This window comes from Sciurus vulgaris, assembly GCF_902686455.1.
Source record: "Sciurus vulgaris genome assembly, chromosome: 10".
Classification (NCBI taxonomy): domain Eukaryota; kingdom Metazoa; phylum Chordata; class Mammalia; order Rodentia; family Sciuridae; genus Sciurus; species Sciurus vulgaris.
Window position 1 is genome coordinate 5,137,900 of NC_136470.1, and position 14,415 is coordinate 5,152,314.

The 14,415-nt window shown below is 48.7% G+C and overlaps 1 protein-coding gene across 1 annotated transcript in view; it reads left to right on the plus strand.

The window, feature by feature from the left end:
* DSCAM (DS cell adhesion molecule) overlaps window positions 1-12,594 on the plus strand; it is a 738,606-nt gene extending 726,012 nt beyond the window's left edge. The window contains exon 33 of the mRNA XM_079155833.1: window positions 12,092-12,594. Within this exon, the coding sequence (XP_079011959.1) occupies window positions 12,092-12,441 (350 nt within the window). The 3' untranslated portion in view covers window positions 12,442-12,594. The remainder of the gene's footprint in view (window positions 1-12,091) is intronic.
* The last annotated feature ends 1,821 nt before the right edge of the window (window positions 12,595-14,415 follow it).

Genomic DNA, 14,415 nt, shown 5'->3' on the forward strand with positions numbered 1-14,415 from the left:
CTCATGTTGAAAGTCCTTTGACCGCTTCCTGCTGTTCTTGCTTTCTGGTTTGACCCCTGGTCTTCCAACCTCCAACCCCAACCCCAGTCTAACTCAGCTTCTTCTGCGGGATGGTTGGAGATGCGTGGAGCCATGGAGAACGGTGTTCGGCTTCCTAGTAGGACACAGGCCAGCCCCCAGCCAGAGTCCAGTCCAAGTGGTTGCCAGTGTGTCTAAAATGGTTCCCCAAAGGTCTTAAGTGGACCTGGGACCTGACCCTGAAGGTCTTAAGAAGGACCCTCAGGTCCTTCCCAAGCTCGTGCTCCAACCTCCCTGCTAATGGGTTCGGCACCTGCCTAAGTGGCGGGGAAGCTTTCCGATTCTGCCGTCCCTCAGAACTACCGGAGTTCAGAAGCTGCAGCCTGCTTTATTCCTCAGTGGAGTTTTAAAATTCCACCTGCAAATCGAAAGAACACAATGTCAACACGCTATTAAAAATACATGAAGCCTACGTACGAGCAAGGGTGGTAACAGAGCGTGCGCGTGGACCTCTGGTATCAGTCTCACATGATTTATTTAGGCTTTTTCCCGGTTCTCATATGGGAGTGGAGATTGGTTTACCACGAGAGATTCGTTTACAGGTTTTCATTACCGTGCTGCAACATTAACATTGAACTACAAAAGCACCAGGTCCCATCTGCCCCTGGTATGGGTGGACACCACACCCCTTTGGTGATGAGCTCCTTGGTGCTCTCCTATGGTGCAGACTGATCACCCTGGTTTTTAGTGAAATTGCTAGAACTTGAGGTAGGCATCCTTTGCTTCCTGCATTAGCATCTGCACCCAGCCCCGTGCAAGCACAGACATCAAACCTGTTAGAAATTAATGAAAGATTCTTTTGGTGTTCCCTGAGGCATTTGAGCCCCTGAGGATGGCTACACTTTCGTTCTACATGAATTTGGAAAAGCACTTGCATATTTCCTGATGTCTGGCCAATAAAGCATTGCGCAGGGGAGACTGTTGCCACGTGCCCTGGAACTCTGAGTCCCAGGAATGCATACATTTGTTGCACACTTTTCTTGAAATTCCTAAAGCAAATTAATCAATCCATTTTCTTACGTGAGATGGCTCAGACTCTTAAGAAAGAGTCTTTTAGGCTTAAAGGTGCCCTAAGAAACAGATATGCCCTGTATTAGACTAAAGAGCTCTGGAGTTATGGTTCTAGAGCTATTTGGAAGGAGATACAGGGTTCTTACACGAAGCTCCAAACCAGTGCCTTTCCCCTGGGCTCAGCTCCCAGCTCAACAGGCACAGTGGAAGGAAGATGTGGGGATTCCCTTGTACCACTGGCCACTGGATATCTTATATGTCCAGGGAGAGCAGAGATCATAACTCCTGTTGATTGATACTCTGAAGAGATGATTCCTCATGCTGGTTGAATTTCAGTCACTCTCAAGTAAAAGCAAAGTAAAATAAGGATCCACTTGGAATTAGGAACTTCAATCATCTAAACTGGGTTTTCTCAAGAGCAGCACCATTGAGAGTTGAGCCAAGGTAGCTGTCTGTAGTGGAGTGTCCTGTGCATGGACGGATGTCGAGCGGTGTCCATGACCTCTGGCCGGTAGCACCCTCCTCACCCTCCACATGGTGACAATGAGAAGTATCCCAGGGTCAGGGTCGGGAGTCACCATTGGCAGGTCGTCACTGCCGTGGTCTTCCGACCTTTTCTACTAGTGCAGCGTGTGGCAAAAGGCAGGATTCACTGATGGAGAACAGATTACTGGAATGCACTTCCATCAGAGGTTTTCTGAATCGATTCATTCTTGTTCTGTTTCAGTATTGATTTTGCCATCTTTCCTCTAAAGCTGAAATAAATTTAGACTTTGTGAGTGAATCTGAATATATTAAGAAAGTTCAGGAAGTTCTGCTGTCAGCTAAAAGGAGGCAGGATTTTCATATAGCAGTTTGCACACCGCCCGGCCTGGCGTGGCTGGACCGCTCCCTTCACGGGGGTGGCAAGCTCCAGGCAGGCACCTGCTGATGGTGAGGAGCCTGTTCTAGGACCGGAGGTGCGGAGGTGATAATGACATCGGCTTGCAGAGTGGTTAGGGATGGAGGGAAAATCGATGCTGACTTAGTTAATCTAGACCTTCAGGGACATTAGTGGCATTGGAGGTCCCCAGAGGGCAGTGGAAGCGGATGAGAGATGAAGCATTATGTCAAGTAACAAGGCACCGCATTGCACTAATGGCCAAATCACCCTCGTCCCTGGAGGGGGGCGTCCACGCCACTGCCTGGGGTGCCCCTGGTGACCTGCAGCAAGGACAGTGGAGGAAATGGGAGAAACAGGGGCCATGGCCGTCGGCACGCATCTCGGAAGCACAAAGAAGGGCTTCGTCACCAGCCGTGTGATCTCTCCTCATGGCAGTCACCTCTCCGATGCCCTCTCCTGCTCCACGCTTTGCCACGGTGACGCGGTTAGAGGTTTCTCTCTTCCATCTGCTCGCTCTCCGACTTCCATTGCTCTGTGGGGCTGCGGCTCCTGTTACCTCCCTCTGCCTCTGTCTGTCTGTGTTTCTGGCTCTCTGGTTCCTTCTCCCTCCTCCTCCCCCTGCCTCGTCTGTCTCTTTCTCTCGTCCACCCTCTCCCGCCGTCGAGGCTGCCCCCGCAGAGCCCACACTCGGCTTCCCCTCCTCACGGGCCCTCCGCCCTTCACCTCTGACGTGGGGCCCCGGGCAGGGCCTGGGAGCAGAGCAGAGAGGGGCGGGTGGTGTGCAAATGTGAATTCAGACCTCCCAAGTCTGTGGTGGGTCATGTCCCAAAGGCCTGGAGGGGCCTCATCAGCCTCTGTCACTGTGTCCAAGTTAGGCTTGGGAAGGAGACACGGACAGAGTCCAGCTAACTGGGAAGGGGCTAGAAGGGTGAGCAATTAGGTAAGTAGGGCAAAAGGGGACATGAAGTGACCCAGATCTGGGTCCTTGTGCTAGAGGGCCAGTTTCCCAGAGCAGAAGGGAAACCATACAGGAGGAGAGAACACGGAGAGAGCCCAGAGGGGGCTGTGAGGAGGCGCGGAGGCGACAGTGTGCGATCCCCCAAACCTGCAGGAGACCCTGAGACCCACTGCAGCTGGTTTTGCGGAAGCAGGGCGGGGCTGAAGCAGGATCTGGCTCTTTGAGCGCCTGTGCGGTGACGGGTCTGACCCAGGGCCTGCGTGCCTGGTGGAGGCAGGACTGCGGCGTGGTGACCCCACACAGTGGCTCTGGATTTCAGAGCAGAAAGCGTCCTGGAACTTTTGGGCCGTTACTGTTCTCCAGCATGTGGGGACCTCACGGGTCCTGGCTGATCCGTGTGGGGCACGTCGCTCCCTGTGCCTTGTAAGGGGACTCTGCTTCCTCCTGGGGGAATTCAGGAGAGATGGAGTCCAGGCCCAGCGAGCACCGAGGTGCCTTGGGGCCAGCTGGACAGGTGTCTGCTTCTGCAGGGAGCAGGTGTGGGAATCAGGCAAGACGTGCAAAGGGCACTCGAACTGTGGGGGATTCAAGCTTCATTTTACACACCCGCAGGCCCAGAGGAGATCAGCACTGCAGATTCTGAGCACCCCTGAGCAGTTTTTCACAACATTTATAGGTTATCTAGTACCATAAATTTTCTAGTATAAAACAATACGTGATTGTGCACAAGATTTCAAAAAAAAAAAAATTATGTGATTGTGTGTAAGAGTTTTCAGGTGGGAAGCATGTTTACAGAAGCAGAGAGCAATAAGGGTCCTCTTTCCAGGCCTTCATAAATCTCTAGCCTCAGCCTAGCCTTCACAGGGGGGTTTTCACTTCAAAGGAAAGTAGTTAGCTCCTGGGGAAAGTCCTTTACAACCCAAAAGGTAGGAGCAACTGGCGTGATTAGGTCCCCTGAGAACCAGCTGCCGGGAGGGGAGGGGACTCTCCCTTTCCCAGACACTGATTTTCCTAGACAGTGTCCTTGGTTTACTCTGTATCCAGGCCTGGGTTAGTCACCCATTACAGGGGCAGGGGATGGCTCAGGCTTGGCCTTGGAGAGACCCGAGAAAGGGTGAGTGGCAGGGCAGTACCAGCCTTGCACGTGGGGACTTGGAGCTGAGCAGAGTGGGCACCCTTAGCCGTGTCCAGTGTGGCGACTCTGTGGGTCCTTAGGCACACCCTCGTTTGCCCCTGGTTTGTGGAGACAGAGCTGTTTCCAAATTGTAGAAGAGTTCAATGTGGCTCCGTGGGAGAAGGCCCCAAGCCCATCGTATCCAAGAAGAAAGGACATCAGAATGAACTCCCTGGGGTCACAGTGGCAAATCACCACAAATCAGGAGGCTTAAAGCAAGACACATTTATTCTCTCACAGTTCTGGAGACCAGAAGCTCCAAGGCAAGTACCAGCAGAGCTGTGCGTGGGAGGAGCCCCTTCCTTGTTTCTTTCAGCCTCTGGCGTCTCCAGGTGTCCTTGGCCTGTGGCCACCTCACTCCAGTCTTTGCCTCCATTTCCAGGACTCCTCTGTGTCTCTGTGTCTCCCATCACCCTCTGCCTTTCCCTCATAAGGACACATGCTGTCGGAGTGAGAACCCACCCTGATCCTCATCCCATGATCCTTAACTCCACTGCCTCTGCAAAAACCCTTTCTCCAGATGAGGTCGCACTCAGAGATGCCGAGGGAGGGTCCCTGGATGTACCTCTCTGGGGACCACCCATCGAGCCCCTGCAGACAAACACTAAGTTACAGAGAAGAGCTCCTGCTCCCTCTGGCAGACCTCCGGCCCTGACTGCAGACCCTCGTTCTACGGCGACGCTTCCCGAGTGTCCCAGTGGAATCCTCCCCACAGCTTTCCCATCTTATGAGGGGGAAACCCAGCCAGATCCGCAGCATCAGACAGAGGCAGCAGTGTCCTCCTGACCTCCACGCTCACTGTCACAGCTGGAGTCAGTGTGGAAAGGTGGCAGAGGGCGGGGCAGGGCAGGGCAGACCGTCTACCAATGTCCCATGGCCCTCACGGTCCCCACGTCACTCTCCCTTGGCAGCAATAACTGCAGGAGCTGCCTTGGCAACTAGGTAGGCATCTGAGAAACAGGAAATGGCCAGACTCCTAGAAGTTCCAGTTTCCCAAGTGGGTTGGGATTTTAATGGACATAAAGTGCCCCATAGTAAAGCCCACCACTGACTCTTCTGGCGCTTTCTTCCCTGCGAGGTCATGAATTATGGAGAGAGCTCATTTGCGGCTTTCACACAGTCGAAAGAGCTACTTGAGCACTAATCAGAAAATGCACACTGTCCAAAAAAGGTTACATGAGAGCAACATGCAACCTCATGAAGTTCCACATGGAGAACCGGATGCTTGGGTGGCAGAGTAGCCATTAACAGACACGGCAGCTCTTGTACATGAAGACCTGAGGCTGAGCCATTCCCAATGTGAAGGGTTTGCATTGCTCCCCAGAACCTTCTAGATCACTCTTTCTGAAGTGGGAACACCTGTGGCGGGGGCAGATGTCACGGGGGTTTTGTCTTTTGTTTCAAACATGTTTGTGCTGTCTAACCCAACACCTGCACCTTCTGTAATCCTGCCCAGACCAAGATGCCAGGGCTTGGTAGCAATTTAATAGCATTTGAGCATTTAAGCGAAAGCTGCTGGGATAGAGACTGGTCCCCAAATTTGTTATAACACATTGCAAACACATCAAATGTGCAAGACTGAGTTGGGTCTCAGAAATAGCATGAGGTATTCTTTTTTGTTTTAATTTATTTTTATTGTAAACAAATGGGATACATGTTGTTTCTGTTTGTACATGGAGTAACAGCATTCCATTTGCAAATTCATATATTTACATAGAGTAATGATGTTTGATTCATTCCGTTATTTTTTTCCTTCCATCCCACCCCTCCCACCTCTCTTTTCCCTCTACACAGGGGGAAATCCTCCATTCTTGCCCCCCTCCCACCCCCCATTAAGTGTCATCATCCGCTTATCAGTGAGATCATTCACCTTTTGGATTTTTGAGATTGGCTTATCTCACTTAGCATGATATTCTCCAATTTCATCCATTTGCCTGCAAATGCCATAATTTTATTGTTCTTTATAGCTGAGTAATATTCCATTGTATATATATACCACAGTTTCTTTATCCATTCATCAACTGAAGGGCATCTAGGTTGGTTCCACAGTCTGGCTATTGTGAATTGAGCAGCTATGAACATTGATGTGGCTGTATCTCTGTAGTATGCTGATTTTTAAGTCCTTTGGGTATAGGCCGAGGAGTGGGATAGCTGGGTCAAATGGTGGTTCCATTCCAAGTTTTCTAAGGACTCTCTACACTGCTTTCCAGAGTGGCTGCACTAATTTGCAGTCCCACCAGCAATGTATAAGTGTACCTTTTTCCCCACATCCTCGCCAACACCTATTGTTGCTTGTATTCTTGATAATCGCCATTCTAATTGGGGCAAGATGGAATCTTAGTGTAGTTTTGATTTGCATTTCTCTTATTACTAAAGATGGTGAACATTTTTTCATATGTTTGTGATTGCTTGTAGATCTTCTTCTGTGAAGTGTCTGTTCATATCCTTAGCCCATTTGTTGATTGGGTTATTTGTATTCTTCGTGTAGTTTTTTGAGTCCTTTATATATTCTGGAAATTAGTGGTCTATCTGAAGTATGAGTGGCAAAGATATTCTCCCACTCTGTAGGCTCTCTCTTCGCATTTCTGATAGTTTCCTTGGCTGAGAGAAAGCTATTTAGTTTGAATCTATCCCAGTTGTTGATTCTTGCTTTTATTTCTTGTGCTATGGGAGTCCTCTTCAGGAAGTCTGATCCTAAGCCAACAAGGTGAAGATTTGGACCTACTTTTTCTTCTATAAGATGCAGGGTCTTTGGTCTGATTTCAAGGTCCTTGATCCATTGTGAGTTGAGTTTTGTGCAGGGTGAGAGATAGGGGTTTAGTTTCATTCTGTTGCATATGGATTTCCAGTTTTCCCAGCACCATTTGTTGAAGAGGCTATCTTTTCTCTGTTGCATATTTTTAGCACGTTTGTCTAGTATGAGAAAATTGTATTTTTTGGGGTTTGTGTCCATGTCCTCTATTCTGTACCATTGATCTACCTGTCTATTTTGGTGCCAATACCATGCTGTTTTTGTTACTATTGCTTTATAGCATATTTGAAGTTCTGGTATTGTGATACCCCCTGTTTCATTCTTCCTGCTAAGGATTGCTTTAGCTATTCTGGGTTTCTTATTCTTCCAGATGAATTTCATGATTGCTTGCTCTATTTCTGTGAGGTACGTCATTGGGATTTTAATTGGAATTGCATTGAATCTGTATAGCACTTTTGGTAGTATGGCCATTTTGACAATATTAATTCTGCCTATCCAAGAACATGGGAGATCTTTCCATCTTCTAAGGTCTTCCTCAATTTCTTTCTTCAATGTTTTGTAGTTTTCATTGTAGAGATCTTTTACCTCTTTGGTTAGAGTGATTCCCAAGTATTTTATTTTTTTTGAGGCTATTGCAAATGGGGTTGTTTTCCTCATTTCCCTTTCAGCTGTTTCATCGCTTGCGTATAAAAATGCTTTATATTTATGCGTGTTGATTTTATAGCCTGCTATTTTGCTGAATTCATTGATGAGGTCTAGAAGTTTTCTGGAGGAGGATTTTGGATCCTCTAAATATAGAATCATGTCATCAGCAAATAGTGACAGCTTAAGTTCCTCTTTTTCTATTCGTATCCCTTTAATTTCTTTAGTCCGCCTAATTGCAGCATGAGGTATTCTTAACCTACCTTTTTAAATAAACCTGGAGGTAAATGTTTTCCACAAGTTCTCAAACATTTGACCTAATAAAACTAACAGTAGCCATATAAATAAATAAAAAGCCAAACTAATATAATTTTCCTAGCAGACTCAGGAATAGATTGATAATCACTTTTTAAAAATTATGTACATAAAAATCCACAGATTGAAAAATTGATCAATAAGAGGGTGAGTCACGTGGATAATGTTCTTCACATTGCAAAATAATTCTCCAGCTTATTTTTTAATGACAGCTATGGTAATGATTTTGTGATTTTGTTTGCAATAATTAACCCCTATCAGAGAATATTGAGACGTAGATCCATTTTCATACATGAAGATAGTAATTTTCAATGCCATAAGGTTTCATTTTTTCAAAATTAAATACTTGCATTTTTTTTTTTTTTCAGAAGTAAAGCTAATCCACAGGCGTGATACACCTGTATCTTCAACATTAGAGTTCACCATGCTAGGCCTCCAGGTGCAGCGAGTAACCAAAATCCTTTTCTCAAGAATGCCAAATTTTGTCCTTTTTTTCTACAGAAGTGTAATGGCCAATTTATTGTCAAGGTGATTTTTCCTGGCTTTCCTTTGGTCCAGCTCACCATATGAAGCCAACATTGAAGTAGCATGTTTGATTTCAGTGAGCCAATTCCAAAGTGTTGCTGGGGTCATTTTAGTGAATGGCAGGCTGCGGATCTTGTTGAAATCAAATGATTACCCATCTTTTCTTAGGAGGGTGAGGACATTCTGAGAAAGCCAATGGGGAAATGCAGCGATTCTTTAATCATAATACCAAGGCATGCCAGTGTAATGCACAGACATGGACGTCTTTTGGTAAATGTCCCAAGAGCAAGATTGTCCTTCCTCTTGTTCTGGGGAAGAAAATCCTTAAAAAAAAAAAAATAGCATTTTGAGAATTTATATGCTCTTTTAAATTATGTAAAGTGCATTTCCAGCACCTGTCTTGGTTTTATTTATTTCCAGGTCTATTCTTCTACTCCCTGGGTTTTTCTCATTTAGTGGCTAACATGAAGACACTTTCTGGGGCTCTGGGTTTGAACCCTGCTGAACGCTGATCCTTCCAGTGCTTTGTCAGTATGCCATCTAGCCATGGCAGCTTTCCTTGGCTCACCCGGTCTTTCAGTCACCTCACCCCTCACCTTTGAGAGTCTGAGGAACCAAAAATAGTGGATGAGGAAATCTCTATGGATGACTGGAAGCCAATAGAAAAATGCAGAAAGCAGGGGATATTTTGAAGCAAAAGTAACAGGCATTTTCAGTTATTTTAGATTCGGAAAAGAGGAATGAGTTGTGCTAGGTATATATTAAGATAAATATGCCTACTAGATATCTTCTCTAGGATGTTCTCGACCACATCAAACTCAATGTGTCTGAAACCAAACGTGTTATCTTTTGCCACGAAAATATATTTCTCCTGTACCTTCATTCACAATCGATAGTTTGTATTAGTCTACTTTTGTTATTATAACAAAATATTTGATGCAGACTGGACTCAACTTTTTCATTGCTGTGACTATATGATCTGCCCAATTATAGAGGAGGAAAGGTTTATTTGAGGGCTCACGGTTTCAGAGGTCTTAGTTCATAGAAGCCCGGCTCCATTCATCCGGGTTTGAGGTGAGGCAGAACTTCCTAGTGTAAGAGGGTGGCAGAGGGAAGCAGCTCACATCATCAGGAAGCAGAGAGACTCCACTCTCCAGATACAAAATATATACCCCAAAGCCATGCCCCAATTCCCACCTCCTCAATCCATACCCTACCACTTCAGTTAGATTAATTCACTCATTGGGTTAAGACTCTTACTACCCAATCATTTCTCTTCTGAACCTTCCTGCACTGTCTCACATGTGAGCTTCTGGAGGACCCCTCACATCCAAACCATAACACAGTCTAATTTCTAAAGAAAAGAGGTTAATTTAGCTTTCAGCATTGGAGGCTGAGAGTCCAAAAATTATAGCACGGTCTCTTGTGATGGCCCATGGCTATGTGGGGAATGAGACTGTGTACAGGAAAAAGAGACCTCTCAAAACAGGAAGCCAGAGAGAGATTGGGCCCACATCCTTTCCATGGGTATACCCACAACTGCCCTGTGACTCTCCCACTAGACCACACCTCTTAAAGGTTCCATCAACTCTCACCACTTCATATCTCACACTGAGGACCTACCCTTCCAACTCACGAGCCTTTGGAGGACACGTTGAAACTATATCCTTACCAGGATGGTTCTGCCATCCACCCCATGCCCTGAACTTGAAACCCGCAGGGAAGTCGTACCTGACCCACCCTTCTCTTCCACCACTCCCACTTGTCTCCATTCTGAAGCCATCTTCTTGGTCTGCTTTCTGTCTCATAGCTTTAATCCTCTCTTACATCCCTCAGCTGCCCCTCAGCTGGGCCCATCCCCAGGTCTCCCTGCCCTGCACACCCTCCTGCCTGGTCTCTTGCCTCCAAGACTGCAGACCCCCAGCCCATTCTCTGGTACTAGAGCTGCAGGTGTGCACAGTTGGCGATTCCCTGGGGCCTCAAGATGGCCAGAAGAGCCCAGCCTTCATCCAGCATGCTGCACAGCACCCCATGTCGAATCCTATCTGGAAATGAAAAAGGCGAGATGTTCAGGGCTGGAGAACAGTGGCATTTGCAGAGATTCGAGCCAGGCTTAGTCCAGTTGGAGCTGGACAGCGCTGCCTGCAAAGTGCCTCCCGCCTCTGGGCCCTCAGTGCCCGGGCATTGCAGGAGCTGGGGCTGGGTTCACGCCTTGAGCCAGGGGCGGGAACACTGGGAGAAGAGGAGTCGGGAGACTGCCGTGGAATGCCCCGGAGAGGAAGGTGCCCGGAGGACGGCGGGCTCAGGTCCGCAAGGAAGGGATGGCATAAACAAGGCTGGGCACGGGGGAAAGGAGCACTTAGGGTGAAGCTGGGACTGAGGGCTGGCCTTTGTGACCTGGGGGTGTAGGCTGTGACCACTTAAAATTCAAGATGGACATTCACATGGAAACGTCTAGCGAAGCTTCTGAAAGCCAAGCCCAGGGCTCGGGAGAGAAAGCACAAGGGAAGCGGGGTGACTTCCACAGAGGCGATGCAAGCCGCTGAGCAGCGGCTGGCAAGGGACCACAGGAAGCTCCACGTTTAGGGAATGGAGGGAGGAGAGGACCAGTAACAGGGAGGGAGAAGTGGCAGCCAGGGTGCCCCGAGAGGCCTGGGAGCCCACGGTGTCATGGCACATGGATGAGGACCAAGGGGAAGCCATACAGTGTGCACTTGAGTCCACAGCTGGAAAGTCGTAGAAACCACGTCAGTTCAGGCCTCCCAAGAAGCAGATGCCAAAACCGATCGGACTTGCAAGGGATTTGTTGGGGAGATTCTTGTGACGAATGCAGAAGGCAGGGAGAGCCCAGGGCCCAGCTGTGGGAGCAGACAGGGAAGGAGGGAGTGTGCAGGAAGGACCTCAGACACAGGGCACTTCTGAGGACTGGTGGCACTCCCTGAGCAAAGGCAGCCTGTCAGGGAAAACCGCCCATCGCAGAACTGCTCGCTGGGTAGCCCCGCCTTGCCAGCTTCTGCCTTGGAGCCCAAAGGAAAGGCGGCCTCCACACAGAGGGGCGCAACCAGAGCAGACCATCAGCCAGCACTCCCCCCAAAGCAGGTGCTGCTGAAGGAGACCAGAGGTGTGTTTCCATGGCACCCAGAGGCCAAGGCAGTAGACAGATGGATGCTCCGCTAAGTTGCTCTCAGGTGTGCACCCAGCACAGCCCAGAAGAGACAAAGGGAGAGCATTAGCAGGTTGGCAAGGCCCACTAAGGAGGCCTGAGCTGTGGCGTCCACCCCAGGTCATGGCGGAAAGCTACACCCAGGGAGCCAGCTGAGGTCACAGGGCTCCACAAATCTGCCCATACAAGAGCCTGCTCTCCACCACTCCTCCTTCCTCCAGCCCTGGGCCCTCGCAGCACCTCCAGGCATGGGGAGGCCAATCCGTCACACTTTGTCCCCAGCAGACACATTTTCTTGGATGTATGTCTTTCTTCTGATTATGGTGTTTGGATCTTGTCTCCATTTCTCTGGCTCAGGTATGACCTTGGAGAACCATACTTAACACACAGATGCCGGCTCCTCATGCCCAGTGCAGAGCCGTGCAAGACCATCACATCTGTCTTTGTGGGAGCTCCGGGGAGGCGTCTTGAAACTGCCCCTGCACCGTGGCGTCTCCGCCTCTAGCCTGTTGGGCCACTGTGGGCCACGAGGGCACTGTGCACACGTTAACCCGCCAAGAAGCCAGCTAACTCTCTGTGTTTGTTTCCAGGTGACCTCATACATTTGCCTCCATACCTTAGAATGGACTTCTTGTTGAACCGAGGGGCGCCAGGCACCAGCAGGGACCTGAGTTTAGGACAAGCGTGCTTGGAACCTCAGAAAAGCAGGACCCTCAAGCGCCCTGCCGTCCTGGAACCCATCCCCCTGGAGGCTCCCTCCTCGGCCTCCACGAGAGAAGGACAGTCGTGGCAGCAGGGGGCCGTGGCCACGTTACCTCAGCGAGAAGGGGCAGAGCTAGGACAGGCAGCCAAGATGAGCAGCTCCCAGGAATCTCTGCTCGACTCTCGGGGCCATTTGAAAGGAAACAATCCCTACGCGAAATCCTACACCCTGGTATAACAAACGGCACGGCTGGGCAGCGGTTGTAAATACGATTTAAACGATTCAATCAAAGCTACCTTTTTTTTACGGAATTCCAATATTTATAATTAAAGAAAATTGCCAAAATATATTAAAAAAAAAAGAAAATACTGAAACCACAGACAGTGCAAAGACTCTCCTGCTTTTTTTCTGTCTGAGTGTGAGCTCCACCTGCCTGGGCATCTGATTTTTTGGGAAAGAAGTCCAGTTTTATGATCTTCACAGGCGACTGCATTTTTACTGATTTTCTACAAGGTGCATGGGGGACCAATTCAACCTTCTGACTGGAAGTTCTATCACACAAGAGTCAAGGAAGAAAATGGGGAGGGGGGAGATCAGCCTATTTGTGAATTTAAAAGGAACATTGATTTGGGGGCAGGGGACAGCTTTAGTCACGTTTGCACACCTTTCTTTCCCGTTAGAAACCGGGTCCTCAATTTGATCTTTTGTTGTTAATTAGGATGAGTGCCGTCAGTGAAGGGGTGGGGGGAATCAATTTGGTTTTCTTTTTTGTTTATTTTTTAATTTGATGAGACACTCTTTGCATTTTGTCTAAGCGAAATAAAAAAGAAAAGGTGGTCCGCCTTTATTTCAATGTCTGCTCCTCTTACCTCCCATGGAGTGCATGGGTCTCCTTCCGACTGGTTTCGGGGTTTGCAAATACCAGGACTGACCCAGAACCCAATTCAATGAGCCAGAGAAGACACGACTGTGCCCAAGTCCTTGGGAACAGCGAAGAAGGGAAGAGCAGGAAGGTGCAGCAGCTGCTCTCAAGCTGGAGGCTACAGAACGCGGACTGGTCTCCGTCTCCGTGAGGGGCCGTCCCAGGTATCTGAGTCTCTGGCAAAGCTCTGACCCTTGCCCACCCGCACCAACCTGCCCTTCAGCTAAGCAGGGTGGTCAGCAGACTGTGGCCAAATCCACCCTACTGCTGTTTTTGCAAATAAAGTTTTGTTGGAAGAGAAGGCCAAAAGCGCAGGCGCCGCATGCATGTGCAGTAATGGCAGTGTTGAATAGTTACAGCAGGGACACTCTGGCTTACAGCGTCAAAAATGTTTACTCTCTGACCTTCTACAGGGAATGTTTGCAGACCTCTGCCCTAGAGTCCCACACTAAGCCCCAGCATGCGTGAGAAAGGAAAAGGACATGTGTCCTGCCTCCATGACCTGTCCTATCTCCACTGCCTGACATCTACATTTGCAATAGATCATCCTCACACATGCTGCCTCCAATTCTCTCCCCTGTGCCCAGAGGAAAACTAGTCAAGAGAAAATGGTGTTCCTCTGAAATCTATGTTTTTCTTCCCCTTCCTCTCAGTTTAAACAATGTGCCCCGTGGTGCACTGGATCAGAGAGCTTACTCAAAAGCAGTAGGAACTGCACTCTCCACCCCTTGCCCTGACACGGTGGTGTGCTTTAGAAAGAGCATGCAGTCTTTCTACAGCACCAGCACCCCATTACAGTCTACACCCCTGAAAGGAGAGCCAGGTCTCCACGTCAGCATTTTATCGTTGACCAGAAAACTTGATCAACACATTGTGCACTGTCCCTCTTAATGCTCTGGACAGGATCCCACTTAGACCACCACCAGCATAGACTGCTGCTGTTCTTGCCATCTCAGAACCCAGCGGAGATTTCTTTCCCTCCCTCTTCCCTGTGGCTTCTCTCTTCATCCCTTCTTCCTTCCATTTATCCTCTAGCCAGACCATTTGCCCACCTAGCGGCAGGGGCACAGAGCGCCTACAGAACAGCTCCAGGGCACTCCTGGCTCACACCTTAGGTGACTCCGTGAATATGAGGTGCCTTTCTTGCCATCATCTCAGAAGCTGATGCATGCTGACAATCAATCTGATTTTAGAAATAAAAGACTACTTTCTGGGGGAAAATAAAGTTCTACCTTTCATTGTTCTAAAACCTCTATATTCCCTAAACTTAGAAGTTTGCCTTTTAAAAA